The following is a 22321-nucleotide window of genomic DNA, read 5'->3' as shown; positions in this document are numbered from 1 at the left end:
GGCAGAATGAACTTAATGGACATGGCTGAGTGTTAACATGAATTCATCAAACATTACCTACTAGTACTTGCTATTATAAGGCACCGTGGTTGGTGGCCAGTGGGTTTATAATTTAGCAGGAAGAATTAAGTAAGTATACAAACAGCCATATTTTAGCATACAATTTATAATGTGGGAAATGCTACAGGCCCTGGGGACCTCTTTTTGAAGGCATGGCTAAGGAAAACTCTTCAAATGGAAGTTGAATCAAGTACATACTAGCAACTCTATTCCATGTGTTCACTAACCTGATATCATGGATTGCACATCTCCTGTCTCTCTTCTTTCCCCATATTTTTAGAGAACTCACTAGTAAAATGATAAATTCTCCATTTTTCATTCCAATAGCCACCATGTCCCCTTCAGGGCTATAACACACAGTACGAGCAGCATGCCCCAAATTCACTTTGTTTAACATCTTCTGCATTAAAAAAAAAAAAAAGAGTCATAGGAAACAACATTAAGTACTTCTAAATTAAACCCGTTGCCCTCAAAAATTCTCAACTTAATTCTGAGATAGTTCTTTAAGCACTAGCAATTTAGAACTTCCAACTTTTCTTTTCAGAAATTGAAACCTCTTTTAAAAAATTATCCGTACTTACTTTATCAGCAATATCCCAAAGTCTCACCGTCCCATCTTCTGCAGCAGAAAGGAAAAAATCCCTGGAAGGATGGGTTGCTAGTCCCCAGATTGGCCCATCCACATGACCGTTAACTAAAATATTACAAGCTGCATTTTTCTCTCCAACTTCGATTATTTCAGCATTCCTTGTCCCAACAAGGATCTTGCCCTGAAACACAAGTAGGACCAATACATTGAATGTAATACAACAGCTGCTCTTCTTCATAATATAAAAATGACTCTATTGACCTGCTTTCCAAGAATTTTTTGCTTTGAGCTAATCTAGTAGCAAGGCAGTCATTAGCTCATGCAAATTTTTCTATGACTACAGGCACACATCTATCTGTAAGCACACTGGGCTGGATTACCTATTAGAGTCCATGCTACAGAACAGAACTTTTCTGTGGCAGTACACCTGGATTCTTCAATAATCAAAAGTTTTTATTTGATAATCTTAGGATCTCCAAACAGGGTAAGTGCAGTTGGATATAGGAAAAAAGTACTAGAATTTATTTTTTAGTTAAAAAGTGAAAGCTTAATTACTATTTAATAAGCAGACGGAAGATAATATCCGTATGATTTATAAATACACAATAAGTACAAACACGCTTAAAAATTTCCATAGGAATTGTAGTTTTGAAGTTTTATTTTGAAATGGACACAGAATTGTTCATATTTACGGGGCATACGGTAATGCGCATAACCATCACCTCAGACATTTATCATTTCTTTGTGATGGACACTTTCAAAATCCTCTCTTGTAAGTATCTGAAAATACATAAATGCGTGATTCTTAACTACAGTCATCCTACAGTACTACAGAATACTAAAAGGTACTGCTCCTATCTGGCTGTGTAAAACTGTATCCTTTAACCAGTCCTTCCCTATCCCCCTCCTCCTCCCCCTTCTCCGCCTCCAGTAACCACTATTCTACTCTCCACCTCTGTGGGATCAACGTTTTTAGTTTCTGCATAGGAGTGAGAACATGTATTTTTCTGTGCCTGGCTTGTTTCACTTCACGTCAATGAGTCCTCCAGTCCCATCCATGTTGCCACCAAGAATGACAGAATTTCATTATTTTTTATGGCTGAATAGTATTCCATTGTTTATTACATATTTTATCTAGGGAATGTATGTTTTTTAAGAAAATGGAGACAGCTGTCCTAATATAAATGAATCAACTGGCAAGGGTTTTCAATTCTGTTTACTAGAGTTGTTGAATTGGCGGATTCTAGAAAATATTGGAGTTTTACATACAGTATTTAAACAGAATAGCTTCCTAGCTTATGCACCACACTGGTCCTAACTTTGGCAAAGAAAGCAGCAAAGACAGAGTAATGCTGGCAAGCAAATCCATCTTTATGCATTATTAAGTATTGTTCATTAAGCTGCAAAGGGTGAGAGAATCACAGTAATAACCACTTTCTATTTTCTGCTGCACTGTATCAGCTCACGGAACATCTTACTTTGCCTCTGCACACAGAACGAACACAATCTGTGGCTTGTCCTGTCTCAAGCCTGAAGGCACGGCACCGCCTCAGTTCCTGATCCCACAGTTTAACCGCTCCTCCTTCTTTTGACCTAAGTAAATAACCAAGCCAGAGTAAGTGTTTATTATTGGCTACTATAATTTTTATTATAAACAAATACTAAGTTATAAGCAGAATCCTTTAAAAAAAAAAAAAAAGGCCCTGATATTTATAATTTACTTCTAATATTCTTCTAAACTTTCTATGGCAATTTGAGGATCTACTATATCTCAGTCAAAATAAACATTCAGTTTCAGTGAATTTTGAGAAATACTTTTTTTTCTGACATGAGCATAATTTTATTTAGCCTCTACCATACATTATCCTCTCTCATAATACTTTTTCTTTCCTTTTTTTTTAAGATGGAGTCTCGCTCTGTCTCCTAGGCTGGAGTGCAGTGGGACGATCTCAGCTCATTGCAACCTCTGCCTCCTGGGTTCAAGCAATTCTCCTATCTCAGCCTCCCAAGTAGCTGGGATTATAGGCGTGCACCACCCCACTCAGCTAATTTCTGTATTTTTAGTAGAGCTGGGGTTTCACCATGTTGGCCAGGCTGGTCTTGAACTCCTTGACCTCAGGTGATCCACCCGCCTCGGCCTCCCAAAGTGCTGGGATTCCAGGCGTGAGCCACTGTGCCTGGCCTCATAATACTTCTTGATTAGGAAGATGTAAAAAACAATTTTATTAAAAGGAAACAATTTAAAAAATTAAAAAACAGTTTTATTAATGGAAATGTAAGGCAAAAATAATAGAATTACAAATGCTGTGCTACAGAGTTATTATTTTTTTTTGAGACAGAGTCTTGCTCTGTCACCCATCCTAGAGTGCAGTGGTGTGATCTCGGCTCACTGCAACCTGTGCCTCCCAGGTTCAAGTGATTCTTCTCCCTCAGCCTCCCGAGTAGCTGGGATTACAGGCGTGCACCACCACTCCCGGCTAATTTTTGCATTTTTAGTAGAGACAGGGTTTCACCATATTGGCCAGGCTGGTCCCAAACTCGACCTCGTGATCCGCCCGCCTCGGCCCCCCAAACTGTTGGGATTACAGGCGTGAGCCACTGCACCCGGCCCAGACTTTATTTTTGAAGGCCAAAACAGAAGCATATTTATTCCCTACAAGGTATTAAAATATCTCACTGGAACAGTTTAGCAGGCTTCTAGTGAGCGGGGGTGTGCAGGAGTAAATGACGTGGAAAATACAAGTGTTGGAGGACGAAATAGAGCCCATTTATGGATTTTCTCCTGGAAGGACTGAAAAATGTATTCCTTCATTTTCTGCTAGATGAGCTGCTTGTTTTAAAGCATGCCTATGTGCATTCTTCCTTTATGTGAGAGGCACAAATTCTGCACTTGTGTTTAACATATGTGGGTTCTTTCAATCCTGTATTGAAATGTACTTCTTAGTCACCTATATGTCACATTTATTTTGGTTTTTGTTTTTCAAACGGGGTCTCACTCTGTCACCCAGGCTGGAGTGCAGTGGCACCATCACAGCTCACTAAAGTCTCAACCTCCCCAGGCTCAAGTGATCCTCCCACTTCAGCCTCCTCAGTAGCTAGGACTACAGGCGTGCACCACCACACCCAGCTAATTATTGTGTTTTTTATAGAGATGGGGTTTCACCATGTTGCCCAGACTGGTCTCAAACACCTGGGCTCAAGCGATCCGCCTGCCTCAGCCTCCCAAAGTGCTAAGATTACAGGTGTGAGCCACTGTGCCTGGCCTACATGTCATGTTTCAACATGCATATGACTATGTTGGTGACAAATCAAACCATAAGTATCTGCTTACTGTTGGGAGATTTGAAAATCACTCAGAAAAGACCTCTTCTCAAATTTTGAGGTCTTGTATACAGTTTAGGTTTGCCTCAAGCAAAAGGAAACAAGGCAGTTCTCTCTAGTTCCCTCATCCTTTTCTAAAGCAACAATGTGCATTCTACTCCTTATAATCCATTCTGAACAAAAAAGAGAGCAGGCAAAACACAACCCTGGCTCCAGATCCCCCCATGGGCCTCCTACTCAGCAGATATGTACACAGGCATACAGACAGTACGAAAAGTACCTCAACTTGTAGGACAACTACCTATCCCCACCTCAGAAAAAGTATCACCCCAACATGAAAAACATTGGAAGTGAATTAATATCAGAAATGAGACTCAACAGAAGGCACATAAAAGGTAATAAAGGAGAAGCATATGAGGAGGAAGGTCAGAGAGGGCACTCTGTGTAGCCTAGAAACAACTAGAATAATTAACTGCAAACCTTAGGTAGGTCACAAATGCATAAACATTCTGTGAAAAGAAAGAGGACTCACGGCCTTTCCTTTCCCCCAGTCACGATAAGTCCATCTCGCAGGGTGGTGTACATGGCAAACACAGGCCCGTTGTGAGCTCTCGCCACGATTCTACACAATATGTGATCTTTCCACACACAGACATCACCACTGATGGTACCTGTAAACGTCAAGTTATTCTGAAAAGGAGTGGGGGAGGGGGAGACAAACTCATCAAAAGTTCAAATAGAGTTCAAACAGATAATTTTCTATGTATGTGCAATGCTGTCTCACCCTTGATACAAAAGAGCATGCATCGTGTAGTGCCAGCAGCAGCGCTGAATTCAAGAGTCAGGAAACCTGAACTGGAGGCTTAGCTTTGTCAGGACCTTCTCCTTTCCAAGTCTGTTGCTTATTAGCTAGAATAACCCTGGACAATTCTTCCCTTCCAATTCTAACATACTGTAATTCTAGAGTTTATTTTTTATTTTTTTGAGACAGAGTTTCGCTCTTCGTTGCCCAGGCTGGAGTGCGATGGCGCAATCTCAGCTCACCACAACCTCTGCCTCCCAGGTTCAAGCGATTCTCTTGTCTCAGCATCCCGAGTAGCTGGGATTACAGGCACCTGCCACCATGCCTGGCTGATTTTTTATTTTTAGTAGAGACGGGGTTTCACCCTGTGGGCCAGGCCGGTCTTGAACTCCTTACCTCAGGTGATCTGCCTGCCTCGGCCTCCCTAAATGCTAAGATTACAGCCGTGAGCCACTGTGCCCAGCCTGAGCCACGGTGCCTGGCCTGGTCTTATATTAAGAATACCCAAAATGTTCAACTGAAATTTGACATAGCACAAACATTTCAATGGTCTTTTTCTCAAAAATGTTTAAGTGTATTTAAATATTCTATAATTATAACTTTTCCTGTAAGTATTGCATACCCACATAAACATTTTAATTACAAAATCCACTTAGTTTTTTGATGCACCAAATACAGCCTAGCCAATGCAGGATATTAAAGGAAAGAGACGTGGATTGGAAGCCACAGGTCCAGATGAGATGGAATAAAGTGAGGGGAGAGCAGGGCTCCTGAACACACTTCTATCAGGGCCAGGAACTGTGCTATTTCCTTCTGTCTCACTACCTCCTTCTTCCCTCGAAGTAGAGACACTGGCCCAGAGCACTTCCAGCTGTATGATAAGCAGTGTGTTAAATGATAAAAAGCAAAGGAAATCCTAAACGCTAGTACCACCTTCAGTCATTTGAAAATCATGTTTCTTGATTTACCTTTCTTTTACTCTGACAAATTTTTAGGACTATGAAGAACTACTAGGAAGACAGAAATTTTAGGATATTTAGGGTGACAATTACAAGATTAAGGAAGGCTTCTGAGTATAACAGTAGTCCAAGGAATCAAATGTTCATCATAATCCTTATCATGGTGGCTCACACCTGTAAACCCAGCACTTTGGGAGGTCAAGGTGGGAGGATCACTTGAGCTTAGGAGCTTGAGACCAGCCTAGGCAACATAGTGAAACCCTGTCTCTACTAAAAATGAAAAAAAAATTAGCCAGGCATGGTGGTTCCTGCCCTGTAGTCCCAGCTACTAAGGAGGCGGATTACTTGAATCTGGGAGATGGAGGCTACAGTGAGCTATAATCGCACCACTGCACCACAGCCCAGGCGACAGAGTGAGATATTGTGTCAAAAAAAAAAAAAAAAAATCCTTTTTCCCCTCTCATTAACATTCTTTTTTACTCCCTAATTTCTGAAAGAACTAGATTTTTGAAAGATGAAATACATGCTTGACCAGGGCATGTAATGATTAGCAGATCACAGTATCATATCAACATTAATGTGGCTGAAGATCTAAGGCAAGAAAATGTAAAGTAGTCAAAGTCACACTACATGCATTTTAAGAGACATACTGCACCAAATGCAATAGCGAGCATGGTCTGCATCCGGGCGTCTTCCAGTGTGCTCAGTAGCCCTTTTTTGCTAAGAAGAGCCCTTCCTGCCAGGGTCCAGAACTTCACATGTTTTACTCCCACTGAGACAAACTGGGTATCTGAATCTGGTCGGAATTCTGCCACAAAAATACGTTGATTGTGACCAGCTCTGCTGGCAATTTTGGCACCTGACAAGATACAACAAAATTATCTAGGTTATTACAAGAACCAAGCTAATCAACAGCATCGAACAAATATGTAAAATACATGGTTCAAATAACAAAGGCTTAGAAAAGAGGCCAATGGCCCCTGCTCTACTACCTAGCAATACATGATTTACAATTATTTGTGTATCGAGTCCTTTTCACTTATCTTCATTCCATTAACTTTTCTTTATACAACTTAAACATTTTGTCTAAAGTGTGGTAGGTAATATTATCCTGCTGATCTGCCATTATCATTAGAAATATACATAATTTTCACTGATAAGAATCTCTAAAACTAATCAAATCATTAATAATAAACATAGTTTCTTGTTGAAGAAAATAGCAGCGAATCATTTGTAATACTAATAATGGTTTCATTAATTTATCTGGTTTTGTGAGGTTACAGTTCCACTGGGCTTTTAAAGTGAAATATACCTGCAGTACCACTAACTGTGTACCATATATTGTGTAGGCCTACACTGAGTAATTATTTCAACCACCAACTTTAAGGCAAATATTAAATACAGAATTCCTACTACCCTTGTATTCTTGTTTTTTAAAAATCAAACACACAAAAGAATCCTACCTTCCTGCCATCTCCAAATGGTAATAGTATGTTCTGGGTCTAGTCCCACAGAAAGCAATAGTTTGCCCGTAGCACTGAAGCTGACTGAACATACTCCCTTTGAATGGTAGCATCTTAGGATAGATAAAGTCTGCTTGTTCATTGCGTCCCAGATGTGAATAGAAGGAGCTGCAGCTAAATAAAGATAATATCAAAAGTTGTAATCTACCTGTTTAAATGTTTCTGTTTCTAAAGCGGATGCATATTCATCTCTGAAACATGGATAAATATGTACCAAATAAAAACTGTACTAAACAAAGAACAGCTCAAAACTAAGACTGAACTTAAAAAAGGAAAAGGAGTTTTGGGGGTGGGGAGGAAAGAAAAGGAAAAAATATAGAACACTTCTTCTGGCTATATTCCAAATTACATTTTTGGAAAAACAGCATTTAGACAAGCAAATCAGGCAATCTCAACTTTAAACAATTCAAAACAAATGCATGTTTTATGTATACTTTTAATCTTTATACAGTTACATGGAGAACTATACAAATATTACACAATAAATATTAAACACCAAGTATACATTCAGTACTGATGTTACCTGAAAGAGAAATGAAAAGCAGACACATATTGAGAAAGGCAGTAGATAGGAAACCACCTGAATAGATCTCAAAAGAAATTTTCAACCATAAACAGATAGACATCTGGTAAAAAGCTAAGTTCATATCACTTTATAAGACATGTACTTAAAAAACAGGATTTCATGAGAAAGATAAAACTGCTCATCTTTAAAAAATGTGGTTATTATTATTAATCTTGTGTAGCTTGTTTCTGCTGCTTAAAAAAATTATCCCAGTTCTCCATATTTTCTAAAGTTAAAAAATTATAGTTTTATATTTTCTTTTTTATGAACTGCACCCTATAAAAATGAATAGGGATAGGTCAATTCAGCAGTTAATTCAATCTCAGAACATAAGTACTTTTAATGAAGCAATAAAAATACTAAAGTGTATTTGCTTCAAATTATAAATGTTATGTTTTAAAAACAGAGAAACATTAAATAAGACAAGCTGCCTTAAATCATTCAATGCAGAAATAAATGTCACTCTCTAAAGAAAATATTCTGATAAATTTAGATTATATTTTATGCCATCTGCTATTTGTAGTACACAATGATAAATTAAATCTGACAGTTCTTCAAAGCAGTTAAAATATATTAAACCAGAGACTTACGAGAATCATTAAGTAGAAATTGTTCAAAGATTTATGCAACTGTAAAATATCAAAACTACATGGAAATATACATAAAAGTTTATCATATAATAAAATAGGTTATGTTTGTAAAATGTATGACAATAATGCAAGTATTGAACTAAAATTAAAATATTCTTCATTCATTAAAAGTCAAAGTACCCCAAGGCACAGGTAAATTTAACCTCCATAAAGAATGTTAGGTGGCTTAAATTTAAAATGTAACTATATACCAGATCACTCTATAAATTTTGCCAGTGATAAATATTATATAAATATTGTTATATGTTTACAAAATGTACCTCTAGGCAATTCACGTTATATTTGCCAAATTGTGATGAGGTAGACAGTAGATTTTCAAGAAATATCACTAATTTTTGCCTCCAAATTTAATATGCCACAAGTTTAAAAGTTTCATTTATCTAAATTTAAACAGCAAGTAATCTTAAATTCTATTACTGAGCTTCTCATTTTTATAAAAAATTAAAGGAGATGGCAAGAAGGTGAAACCAGAATTTATGTTTTAAAACCTATAAGTATGTAAGGTATGGAATTGCCACACACTTAGACTGCTCTAAACTTACATCAGTAACAGTATTTAAAACTAAAATTACTGCAAATTTTCAGGACCTCTCGAAGTTACTAAAGATGAAACTATGTTCATTAAGTATATTGTATTTTCTCCTATCATTTGGAAATGGTCATTCCTGATGCTTGGGTAACACATATACAATTCTTACTCCTCCTGTTCCAGGAGGCCATGAGGTATTAAGTACCTATCATGGCAGGCATGTCATTGGGGACATCGCATATTTTCTAACGCTTACCTTCTAGGTAGGTACGTTTTTTCCTGAACTCAGCCTCAGAGAGGATAACTGACTTGCCCTAATACAACTCCGAGCTGGAAGAGGCAGCACAGGTATGCTGTTCTCAAGATCCAGGTTCCATTCTTGCTCTTTTCCCCATATCTAGCTCCCTCCAGAAAATCAATCCCAGTAGCTTTTCACTAACGTTTTTGACTCTTAGTTTCCTGTATAGAGATGCCGTAAGTGTCTCTATAAATTGTTATTTGGGTCTTACAAGAATCAAAATTTTAAAGGATATTTTTTATCCCCGAGTTTGCCTTTGATGCAGTATAATAAAAACTGTTTTTTTTTTTGAGATGGAGTTTCACTCTTGTTGCCCAGGCTGGAGTGCAATGGCATGATCTTGGCTCACTGCAACCTCTGTCTCCCAGTTCAAGCGATTCTCCTGCCTTAGCCTCCTGAGTAGCTGGGATTACAGGCACTCCCCCACCACACCTGGCTAATTTTGTATTTTTAGAAGAGACGGGGTATCTCCATGTTGGTCAGGCTGGTCTCGAACTCCCGACCTCAGGTGATCTGCCTGCCTTGGCCTCTCAAAGTGCTAGGATTACAGGCATGAGCCACCATGCCTGGCCTAATAAAAACTGTATTTTAAAAGAAAATTTTAACATGGGCCATTAGGTATGCCAATTGTATTTTGCCCTTTAGTCTCTGTAGTGAGTAACTCCTTACTGCATACTCAGCATCCATTACATCCTTTCTTCCTACCAAGGCTCCAATTTTATTCAGGAATCTACTCTCTCCTAGAGTGCAACTGATTCAGGGGAAACAAACTGCATGCTCAACTAATAAAGTCTGAGCCCACTGTAACAATACTGCCTCCACTCCCAACCCAGACCTCAGCGATTAGTTTAATAACCCAGATTTAAACCAATCAGCACATGGTATTCCCCTAGTATCTTCTCAGGTTTGCTTTGTGTCCTCACACAGTCAGGCTAAAATGACTCAGTCAGGCTAAAAGCAAGGATTTTTAGGTCATAGTTCTGAAAAGGATTTTCTTCCTTCTTTCCCACTGGATAACAGCAAGGAAGCACGTAACTCCAATTGCTACTACAGTCATTTTCACAACCACAAATGCAACCAGCCTTGTGGGTGAAGCCAACACTGTGGAGAGCAGAGCAGAAGAGATGGAAAGTCCCTGGGTTCTAGATGACATTGTGAAGCTCCTGAAGCAGCACACTCTGGAGGCTACCCTCCCTCTTATTCTTGTGTGCTAAGGAATTTCCTTATCCTCTGCTGTAAAATGCAGACACCCACTGAAGTTATTTGATGGGCAACTGCCTGTCACTACAAATACTAAGCAAGACCAGAGAGTGAGTTTTCTCTACTTAATTGCCTTAAGGATCAAAAATACCAAATTCTAAGGTGCAGTCTTAGGAGGGCTGAAATTACTTTGTCAGAGACAAAAGATATTCCCATGGTGTCCACTGAAAACACATCTAATGTGTTCAATGGTAACTTTTCTTTTTTCTTTTTGAGACAAGGTCTCACTGTCACCCAGGCTGGAGTGCCATGATGCGATCATGACACACTGCAGCCTCGAATTCCTGGGCTCAATTGATCTACCTACCTCAGCCTCCTGAGTTGCTGGATCTACAGTCACATGCCACCACACCCATCTAAGTTTTGTATATTTTTGTAGAGATGGGGTTTCCCATGTTGCCCAGGCTGGTCTTAAACTCCTGAGTTCAAGCAGTCTGCCCACTTCAGCCTCCCAAAGTGCTAGGACTGCTGGGCGTGGTGGCTCATGCCTGTAATCCCAGCACTTTGGGAGGCTGAGGCGGGTGGATAACTTGAGGTCAGGAGTTTGAGACCAGCCTAGAAAACATGGTGAAACCCCATCTCTACTAAAAATACAAAAAATTAGCTGGGCATGGTGGCAGTCGCCTGTAATCCCAGGTACTCGAGAGGCTGAGGCAGGAGAAATGCTTGAACCCGGGAAATGGAAGTTGCAGTGAGCCAAGATTGTGCCACTGCATTCCAGCCTGGGCAATAAGAGTGAAACTCCATCTCAAAAAAAGAAAAAACAAAACAGAAAAACCCAAAGTGCTATGATTAAAGGTGTGAGCTACTGTGCCCAGCTCATATCTCTTCTAATGTATTTATTCTCCCATATTCCAAAGTGACAATTTAAAAACTTTATCCTTGTTCCAACCCAATACCCATTCCCCACCTCCTCACTCTCAGTTGACGATACAGGGAAAATGGAAGTCATTAGACAGTACTTCCTTATTTTCTCATCCCCAAATCTACCAGTCTTCCCATATTTGTACAAGAAAGAATGTTGAATAAATTTCACTCCTTATATCTGTGCATAATTTCTTCCTGCCAAACTGATTTCTCTCAAAGTATTCCCCATCTCATTTAGCTCACTGTTCAAGCAAAAAGTTAACAACTGGCCTTGATTCCTCACTTTGTCATACCCCCATATCCAATTAATCAGAAAGGATTACTGGCTTTACTCCAGAATACACTCCATATTTGTCTCGTTCTCTCCACATTCATTCCTGCCACCCCGCTTAACTGTTTTTCGCTTGGACTACTATAACGGACCCCTAATTTTCCAGTTTTCTCTCTTCCCCCTCTACATTCTCAATAGTGTAGTGAGAGTGGTTTTCTCAAAGTATAAATTAGGTCACATCACTCCCTTGTTTAAAATTCTCCAGTGACAGACTCTGCACTTAGCATGAATCCAAACTCTTCTCCCTGAGCTACAACATCCTGCATGAGATTACCACTCTACCTCCCTATATTCATCTCAGAGGCCTTCCTCCAGTCACACTGACCTTCCAGTTTCTTGATCCAGCTTTACGGCTTACGCAGGAAAGATTTAATATAAGCAGGCCCAAGGTTACTGTCATCAGAAGGGCCTGCTTGCTGGGCTAGCTCTTGGCCAGTGTGTAAGAACGTTTGAAGTGTTCTCCATGTTGACAAAGCTCTTTTGTCCACCTGGGGCGCTGAACACTTGCTTTCTTCAGGGCGTCTGGTATTTTGGTAGTTGAGGCTGGTCTTTATCCCTGTGTGACCAGCCCCCAATAAAAACTCTGGACTCTGAGACTTCAGTAGGCTTGCCGAGGCAGAAACACCTCATGTGTGTTGCTGGATTTGACTGCTGGAGGAAGACGCAGGTTCTGTGGCACCCTGGCACAAGGGTGTTGGAGAGACATCGAAACCCTGTAACTAGATGCTCCAGATTCTACCTCATGTGTCTTTTCCCTTTTCTGTTCACTGTAATAAACTAAAGCCTTAAGTACCTCTGAGTCCTGTGATTTCTCCTAGTGAACAGCCGAATGTGTGGGAAGTCTTGGGACCCCTGAAACTGGTCTAAGCCTGCAGTCCCCAGATCATGCCTCAGCTATCCACTCCTGGCATAGCTGAATGTTACCACTTCTGAGAAAACAAATACTTTGTTTTATTGCCATCATCTCATTTATTGTTTTTATCACATTTATTGCCATCTCAACTCAAATCATCAAGGTTTTTAAATTTTTCTTTTTTTGTTTGTTTGTTTTTTGTAGAGACAGCATCTTGCTGTCTCGGCAACAGCCCAGGCTGGACTTGAACTGCTGGCCTCAAGCGGTCGGCCTCTCTCAGCCTCCCAAAGTGCTGGGATTACAGGTGTAAGCCACCATACTCAGCCTGTCATCTCATTTGATTACAATACAATCCATTTTTCACTGTGCCTTAAAAGTGTGATATTCAAAAACTATTTTTGTTTTTACCCTTGTTTTGACATGATGGAGATTTACTGGTTAAAAACCAAAATAAAATAACAAGAGATAACAGATAGTGCTCAAAATCAGTGAATTATAATTGTGTTACTGGAACCTGCAGGGTACCAAAAAGCAGTGCAAACAGATGAGTGTCATCTATAGCCTCTGTAGCTACTACACACCTCTGCCATTGTAGCACAAAAGCTGCCACAGAACATATGTAACTTGATAAGCATGGTCATGTCAAATAAAACTTTTATTTAAAGTGCTTAAAACAGTGCTGAGCACATAAAATAGATTAAAATATATTAGCTCTTTTTAACCATTATTATTATTTTTTTAATTTCTTAAAAATTTTTTGTAGAGACAGGGTCTCACTATGTTGCCCAGGCTGGTCTTGAATTCCTGCGCTCAAGGGATCCTCAGACCTTGGCCTCCCAAAGTGCTGGGATTACAGGTGTGAGCTACCATGCTTGTCCAAAAAAACCATTACTGTTACCACAGGCTGAGTTCAGAATCATGACATTAAAATAATATATTCTTAATGAAAAAAATAATCCGCAAGTTCTTTATAGAGTAACAAGATACTTGATGATATGGTTTGGATTTATGTCCTTGCCCAAATCGCATGTTGAATAGTAACCCCCAGTGTTGGAGGAGGGGACTGGTGGGAGGTGATTGGATCATGGGGGTGGATTTCCCCCTTGCTGTTCTGTGATTGTGAGTTCTCATGAGATCTGCTTGTTTAAACGTGTAGCACTTCCCCTTTCTCTTCCTCCTGCTTCAGCCATATAGGACATACCTGCTTCCCCTTTGCCTTCCACCATGATTGTAAATTTCCTGAGGCCTCCCCAGCCATGCTTCCTGTACAGCCTGTGGAGCTGTGAGCCAATTAAACATATTTTCTTTGTAAATTACCCAGTTTCAGGTAGTTCTTTATAGCAATGCAAGAACAGAGTAATATACTTGAACTTAATTTTAATATGCACTATCATCACCAAACAATATAAATATAGCAGAAAATGTTTAGTTTTCCTTACCTGACATGTCTGCTGAATCACCTATAATGGAAAATAATTATCTATAAATAACATAAATCTGTAAAATCTGTAAAAACCCAAATATCATATTAATTATAAACTATTAGATACAAAATTGGTTTTATTACTTTCGATTGAGTAAACTGTGAGAGAAGGCACTCATTTCAATTATACAAACTTATTAACATTCTATGTACGATCTTTCAATGTTCCTTTGGATAAAAATTTTGTTTTCTTTGCATTTAATGAGTTACATAAACTTTTAATTATAACAACTTTTAAAATGATACTGATATGATTTAAGATGATATTACCCTCATTTTGGTTTATATTTTGGTACTGCTAATAATAGACTCTCTGGAGTTTTAATTACAGCAAAGGTTACTGTATAACTCAAGAAAGGAAAAAAGTTCTTTCTTTCAACTAAAGATTTTCCATATGCATCTTTTAATGCATCTTTAAATGCATCTGTCTCCAGGGAAGAATTAGATCTAAACCCTCTGAGCTGAGAGATATGATGGCAAAAGTTACTGTATAACTCAAGAAAGCAAAAAAGTTCTTTCTCTCAACTAAAGATTTTCCATATGAGTACAAGTCTGCCAAGAAAGAAAATGTGAAAGCCCATGCTCATTATATTTGTGGCAGAAATACCTAACAACCAAACTTTTCAAAGTAGCAGTCTTTAGAGCAAGAAAGAAAGTAAAAATATAGGAATCCACTGAAGACGGGTGATTATTTTTTGCTTTGGTAAAGCTTTATATCCACATGAAATAATGAATTAAAAAACATATTGATAACATAGGTCCATAGTGCCTTGACCTGGAACATGAGGAAAAACAATAAAGTACTTAACTCTGCTGAGCAGACCACACAGGAAATACCATTTTTAGTTAATATGTTCTATTAAAAACCAAATGGTGAGAGGGCTTGGAACTTTGCCACCTGAAGCCTGGTTGCAAGACTGGGAGTGTTTGGTTTGGAGAGACCAGGTTAACAGGGTCTGGGACAGAAGTACAAATGAAGGCTTAAATGTCATCGGCCTAAATATTTTACAGCTATCCATCAAGATAAAACTTACCAAATAAAATATATTCTAGCCTCTTACCTTGATGAGTACTCTCCTATAATGACCTGGAAGGCAGATACCAATTTAGAACTACTGTGAGTTTGGGCAGCATGAGACAACCAGACCCATTCTCTTCCATCCCACACCACAAACAGCCATGGAAGCTCATGTGTGCTGCTATGAACTGGATGTCTGTCTTCCCCCAAAATTCATATACTGAAACCCTAATCCCCAGTGTGATGGTATTAGGAGGTGGGAAGGTTATGAGGATGGAGCCCTCAAAGTGAGATTAGTTTTCTTATAAGAAGAGACAGCCATCTGCAAACCACAGAGAAGGCCCTCACCACAACCTGACCATGCTGGCACCCTGATTTTGGACTTCCAACCTCCAGAGCTGTGAAAAATAATATTTCTGTTGTTTAAGCTACAAACTCTGTGATATCTGTCATGGCAGCTCAAATTTCTTAAGACATGTGGTTATCCCAGCTACTACATTAAAACTCCATCCACCCCTACACAATGAACAGCTTGGCCACCCCTCAAGAGTACACACATTGGTTGTACAGTCTGCCACTGGGAGGACAGACGCAGAGAAAAGGCTCATGCAGGGCCATTAGTAGGTTCAGGACCATCTGGTAGAGAATTCTGGGATTTCATATACCCAAAGCATGGTCCAGTGGAGAAGTAGGCTCCCCCATGGAAAGCAATCCCCTTGCTCTCATGTACACCTTGTTCCATGGAATGTAGTTGCAGGGTGCCCAAAGGAGACATTCTAAAAGAGAAGAACTAGGCTGGGCACAGTGGCTCATGTCTGTAATGCCAGCACTTTGGGAAGCCAAGGCAGGTGGATAACAAGGTCAAGAGATCAAGATCATCCTGGCCAACACAGTGAAACCCCGTCTCTACTAAAAATACAAAAATTAGCCGGGCGTGGTGGCGGGCACCTGTAGTCCCAGCTACTCAGGAGGCTGAGGCAGGAGAATGCATGAACCCAGAAGGTGGAGGTTGCAGTGAGCCGAGATTGCGCCACTGCACTCCAGCCTGGGCAAAAGAATGAGACTCTGTCACAAACAAACAAACAAATAAAAGAGAAGAACTAGATAAGACTCAGGGAAAATATGCTAGCTGTGTCCAAAACTGGAAGATAATGTCATATGAATGTGATTAGATGTTCTAGATACCCCAAGAATGAGGGCCAAAGAGTAGCAATCACAGACAGATTTCTGTTCTATAATGAAGAACCATTTTATAACTAAGCTTCCCAGGGAAACGTTTACTTCTTTAGGTATTAAGTGGCAGCAGGGTTCAAGCACACTGTAACAGAGAGGATAAAATGATATACTTGGCCCTAAAATTCCAAGATTCTAGCCAAGAAAAAAGTTTGAATGTAACTGGCTAAAATAGTACAAAATCAAACATTTCAATTCCTCTATGATCTATATGATTTTTAACAGAAAGAACAATAAACATTGTAAATGCTGTTTTGTGCTTTGTGGGTACTAAACAAGCCTGACAGCAAAGTAACAAAACAATTCTCTTAATGTGTGAAGAGAAAAATAAAATCTTTCCTCATTCTTTAGTCTTCCCTTGAGTCTATCTTAATTAGTCACAGTAATTTTTGCTATCTATTTTCTGGAAGGGTACAAATGGTGTAAGGAATGGAGCTACATATATAATCTAAAATTTACTTCTGTACTCCCCAGAGTTTGACTTGGAAAGAAACAGGAGGGATATAATTAGTCATTTCATATTTCCTATAGTGTTGTCTTTCAAAATAAAGGAGGAAAAAGGGCCAAATTCCTAAAAGATTAATTTGTGACCATGACATTTCTTAACTGAGAGAGAAAACCACGGCACTAAAGTGATAAATAAGTTGCCTAACAGAGGGAGAGCAAAGGAAAGAAAAGGAGAAGTCAAGGTGGAAAATGAAAGAACCATACTTTCTAGAATTCTATTTGCAGAATACAAATTCCATTAATACAGGGATTTTGCCTTTTTGTAAGTTGCCCATGTCCCCAGCACCTAAAACAATACCTGGCACATGGCAGGTGTTCAGTAAATTTGTTGAGTAACTGAATTTATTCAATAAACATTAACTAAACAGTAACTATGTACCAAGAGGCATTGAGCTAGATATTTAGGTAATACTTCCTCAAGGAGATGGGCCTTGTTCCTTGTGCACAGTGAAAATAAGAATTCACTTTCCAAAAACTTAGCACAAACAGAAGCTAGACCTATGTATTTATATGCAAAGATTAGAATATTTTCTGTATAATGGGTAATGTTCCATTTACTTTTAAAAGTAGAAAACCGTACAGAAAGGAAAAACACAAAGGTCTATGTGGCATAGCTTCAGAACCAGGCAACTCAGACAACAAATTCCTGACTATCAACTTAGAACTTGCATGAAAAATGAAGATATTAAAAGTATAAGTTATCTTAGTCAAGAAGAAAAGGGACCTGGAAAGCTAGTTTAGCCATCAAGGTCCAATAAATTCCAACAAACACACTGGTTTCAATGAATTTTACAAACTTATTGAAGTGTATGAGATTTCTGCCATATTCATATTTAGTAATCACAGGTTGGCAGATATGTCCTAAATAGACCTGCCATCCTCTCATCAGTTTGACTGTGGAGTTATGGCCTTTAAGTTTTTCACAGAGGTAAAAGAACACAGGTATATTTCAAAACAGCTCAAAACAGTTGGTGAATTAGGTCAATGACAAAGAAAAGAAAAAGACAGAAGGGATTTACCAACAAAAAACAGACTTGGGTCCTCTCTTCTTTCTAGCCTAAACCTCTGCTGAAGCAGGGTTCTACCCCATCCAGTCTAGTTATTTCTTAGCTTCCCTTGTTTACTACTTCCTCTTCAAACACCTCTTTTCTGCTTTATATACTATTGAATTAAACCTTTTTGCTGACCAGAAATTCCTGCTAAAGGACTAAATCCAACTATTTCAACTACCATACAATAGTTTAAATTCTGGATTGTCAAGACCAACTCAGATAACCAGAGTGAGTGAGAGAAAGGTACCTGGAAGCTAATAATATGGTATAATTGGGTAGTGTTTTATGTATACATAGATTTTGAACAATCAATAAATAATCAATAAATAAAATTATATTTTGATTTTTCCTTGAATTTATTTGAACAAAGCAAATGCTTTAAATTGTTTCTTTTAAAATATAGAAACATACCTACTTGGCCAGTTGCCACTATGTTGATAAATTTGGGGTGCTGGTTTACTGTGAGGCACAGAATATCATCATTATGTTCCTGATAAAAACTCTGAGAACCTACAAAAAAGAATTTGAGAATTAAGTTTGAAAATTTTAAGATATAACAGCCAAAAGCCCTTACCCAGAACAATAAACTACTCTTTAACTTATTTGCTTATTCAAAACATATTTTGAGTACTTACTATATATACAGCATCATAAGGATAGAAAAATGATTCAGAAAATCATTTAATGGGATACAGCCGTAAAAGGGATAAACAATATAGTACAAGGCTGAAGATTCCAAGTACCACAAGAGAGTTGGGATCAAAATGCTATGGGAATTCAGAGCAGAAAAGATTAATCTCATCATGGGAATATGGTAATCCTGGACTGACCCAGACAGATTTTACAAATGTAAAAGTCAGCGGAGAAGGGCCTTGTAGGCACAGGAACACTTTAAGCAGAGGCCTAAAGGCAGGAAAGTGTTATGTATCCATATAACAGGCTCATTTGGCTGAAGTGTAGGGTCATGAAGAAGAAAGATGAGTAACATGGTTGGAAAGGCAGTTTGGGACTAGAGTTAGGGAGGATTTTGAGTGTCAGCCCATGAATCTTCTGTTTTGGTTTCTTAGAGAAAAGGATTTGCCAGAGTCACACAGAAACCAGTAGTAATTTTCCATTGAATAATTTGGGCCATATTGAGTCATATTTTATATTTGTTCTGAAGTCAGTGGGAGAGGAACTGAAATCTCTTTTTTTTTTTTCTTTTTTGAGACAGTCTCACTCTGTTGCCCAGGGTGGAGTGCAATGGCGTGATCTTGGCTCTCTGCAACCTCCACTTCTCCAGTTCAAGCAATTCTCATGCCTCAGCCTCTCACGTAGCTGGGATTATAGGTGTCTGCCATCGTGCCCAGCTATATATTTTTCTGTATTTTTAGTAGATATGGGGTTTCACTGTGTTGGCCAGGCTGGTCTCAAACTCCTGGCCTCAAGTGATCCGCCCATCTCAGCCTCCCAAAATGCTGGGATTACGGATATGAGCCACCATGCCCAGCAGGAACTGAAGTTTTTTGATCAAATGAGTATAATGTGATTCATCTGGTAGTAGTGACAGTGAAGAGACCTTGTAAGACTATGACAGTAGTCTGCGCAGAAGGGAATAAAGATAGACGTGTGCAAATAAAATGAAGAGGTAGAAAATGAGTTCAGAGCAGTAGGTTGGATCCAGAGGATAGAGAACCATGAATAATACTAGGCCCACAAAAAAGCAAAACAAAAATCAAAGTGGGGCACTTCAACAACCCACTGATAGTGTTAGACAGATCATCAAGGTAGAAAACTAACAAAGAAATTCTGGACTTGAATTAAATACCTGACCAACTGGACATAAAAGACAGAACACTCTGCCCATCAACCATAGAATATACATTCTTCTCATCTGCACATAAAACATACTCCAAGATTGACCACATGTTCAGCCATAAAGCAAGTCTCAATACATTTAAGAAAATTGAAATATCTGCCATACTCTCCTAACCACAGTGGAAAATAGAAATCAATACCAAGAAGATCTCCCAAAACCACAATTACATAAAAATTAAACAACTTGCTCCTGAATGACTTTTGGGTAAACAATGAAATTAAGGTAAAAAATTTTTTAAAAATCTTCAACGTAAATTAAAACAGAGACACAACATGCCAAAATCTTTGGTATGCAGCAAAAGCATGTTAAGTGTTAAGAGGAAAGCTTACAGTGCTAAATGTCTATCTCAAAACGTTAGAAAGATCTCAAATTAACAATCTAACATCACACCTGGAGGAAACAGAAATATAAGAACAAAGTAACCCCAAAGCTAGCAGAAGAAAATAAATAACGAAATCAGAGCAGAAATGAACAATACTGAGACCCAAACATCCATACAAAGAATCAACAAAATAAATCATTTTTTTGAAAATATAAACAAGATCAATAGACCATTAGTTAGATTAACAAAACAAAGAAGATCCCAATAAACACAATCAAAAATGACAAAGATCACATTACAATCAATCCCACAAAAATACAAAAGGCCCTCAGAGATGATTATGAACACCTATAAATACACAATCTAGATCTAGAGGCTATGATATTAGTTGTGGGCTTCTAAAAAAAAAAAAGAATTAGAAAAATCTAGAGGAGATGGATAAATTCCTAAAAACACAAAACCTCCCAAGATTGAATCAGGAAGAAATTGAAAACCTACACAGACCAATAGTGAGTTCCAAAATTGAATGAGTAATAAAAAACCTATCAACCTATCAAAAAGCCCCGGACCAGGCCGGGTGTGGTGGCTCACACCTGTAATCCCAGCACTTTGGGAGGCCGAGGCGGGTGGATCACGAGGTCAGGAGATCGAGACCATCCTGGCTAACACGGTGAAACCCCATCTCTACTAAAAACTACAAATACAAAAAATTAGCCAGGTGTAGTGGCGGGCACCTGCAGTCCCAGCTACTCGGGAGGCTGAGGCAGGAGAATGGTGTGAACCTGGGAGGCGGAGCTTGCAGTGAGCCGAGATTGTGCCACTGCACTCCAGCCTGGGTGACACAGCAAGACTCCATCTCAAAAAAAAAAAGCCCTGGACCAGATGGATTCAGAGCTGAATTCTCCCAGGCGTACAAAGAAAAGCTGGTGCCAATTCTACTGAAACTATTCCAAAAAATAGAGGAGTAGGCACTCCTCTCTAACTCATTCTGTGAAGCCAGTATCACCCTCATACTAAAACCTGCCAAAGACACAATGAAAAAAGAAAACTATAGGCCAATATGCTTGTAGAAAACTACAGACCATCATCCCTATGATGAACATAGATGCGAAAAGTCTCAACAAAATACTAGCAAACAAAATCCAGCAGGACATCAAAAAATTAATTCACCATGATCAAGCAGGCTTCATCATTCCTAGCATGCAAGGTTGGTTCAACATATGCAAATTAACGAATGTGATTTACCATATAAACAGAATTAAAAACAAAAACCATATGATTATCTCAACAGATATGGAAAATGTTTTCCATAAAATCCAGCATCTCTTTCATGTTAAAAACCTTCAACAAACTAGGAATTGAAGGAACACACCTCAAAATAATGAATCATTTATGGCAAATCCACTTCCTAGACTATGAACAATGTATCCTCAAACTGGTGAGAAACCAAATATAGTAAAAACTAAAGCAGGTGGCCTAGTCTCCATCTGCCCTCTCTCTAGACACCCCACCACTAGAAAGGTGATTAATTACAAATCAGAAAAGTAAAAATAAAATTATAAGTATAAACATGAGAGTTTACATTACAGTCCTTTCTTGTTTGTCTTATCTTACTCTTCCTCATTCTCTCTGAAGGACAGATACGTGATACCTCGATTAAGAAGGATTTTTCTCTCTAACCAGTATGTTTTAAATGGCCTAAATTATTAAATAGAAAATTGCCACTGATTTCTGTGTGATCTTGGTGAATCCTTTTCTTTATGAAACCAAAATAGAAAGATCATATTAATGGTTAATACCAACAAGGGGTGGTGGATTATAATTTACATTATCGATCTACTCTTTACCCATTCAGAATGAAGCTATCAGAGGAAAACAAGAATGAACTAGATAACCTTTATTTTTACTTCTAACTTTCAGACTTTTATGAAGTTTGCCATTAAATTGTAATAAAACAATTCAAAATTAAATACTTAATGTCACTATGATGCTAAGAGAACATTATTTGCTCTTGAATAATCCAACTGAATAATCCAATCAGTTAAATGAACATCAAGAAATAATTTTCTCACCTTCTTGGGTCAAACAAGGTATCATCATAGAGCCACAGATAAACAGCTTTCTTAAGTCTTTCTTCCTTGGCTTTCCAAGGCCTCAGTAAGAACACTCCCAGCCCCAGCAATCACTCACCCAACATGCTACATTCAATCACTATCAGAAACAACCATCCAAACCATTTAT

General features: G+C 38.6%; 1 protein-coding gene across 14 annotated transcripts in view; it reads right to left on the bottom strand.

Moving 5' to 3' along the window:
• The window catches only part of EML5 (EMAP like 5), a 221287-nt gene that overhangs the window by 8053 nt on the left and 190913 nt on the right, over positions 1-22321 (bottom strand). For 9 of the 14 annotated variants that reach the window (XM_031667922.1, XM_003902140.5, XM_031667917.1 and 6 more), the window contains 8 exons: positions 18312-18410; positions 14047-14067; positions 7195-7368; positions 6382-6590; positions 4503-4660; positions 2128-2242; positions 642-830; positions 288-460 (listed from right to left, as the gene is read on the bottom strand). In XM_031667922.1, coding sequence (XP_031523782.1) covers positions 288-460; positions 642-830; positions 2128-2242; positions 4503-4660; positions 6382-6590; positions 7195-7368; positions 14047-14067; positions 18312-18410 — 1138 coding nt within the window. Of the gene's footprint in view, positions 1-287; positions 461-641; positions 831-2118; positions 2243-4502; positions 4661-6381; positions 6591-7194; positions 7369-14046; positions 14068-18311; positions 18411-22321 lie in introns of those variants that run through there. The other 5 variants (XM_021941458.2, XR_002523464.2, XM_021941459.2 and 2 more) reach the window with 5 other exon arrangements.

This window comes from Papio anubis, chromosome 7 (assembly GCF_008728515.1).
Source record: "Papio anubis isolate 15944 chromosome 7, Panubis1.0, whole genome shotgun sequence".
Lineage (NCBI taxonomy): Eukaryota > Metazoa > Chordata > Mammalia > Primates > Cercopithecidae > Papio > Papio anubis.
Note: the sequence above shows the minus strand (reverse complement) of the source record. Positions and strands in the feature narration are given on the sequence as shown.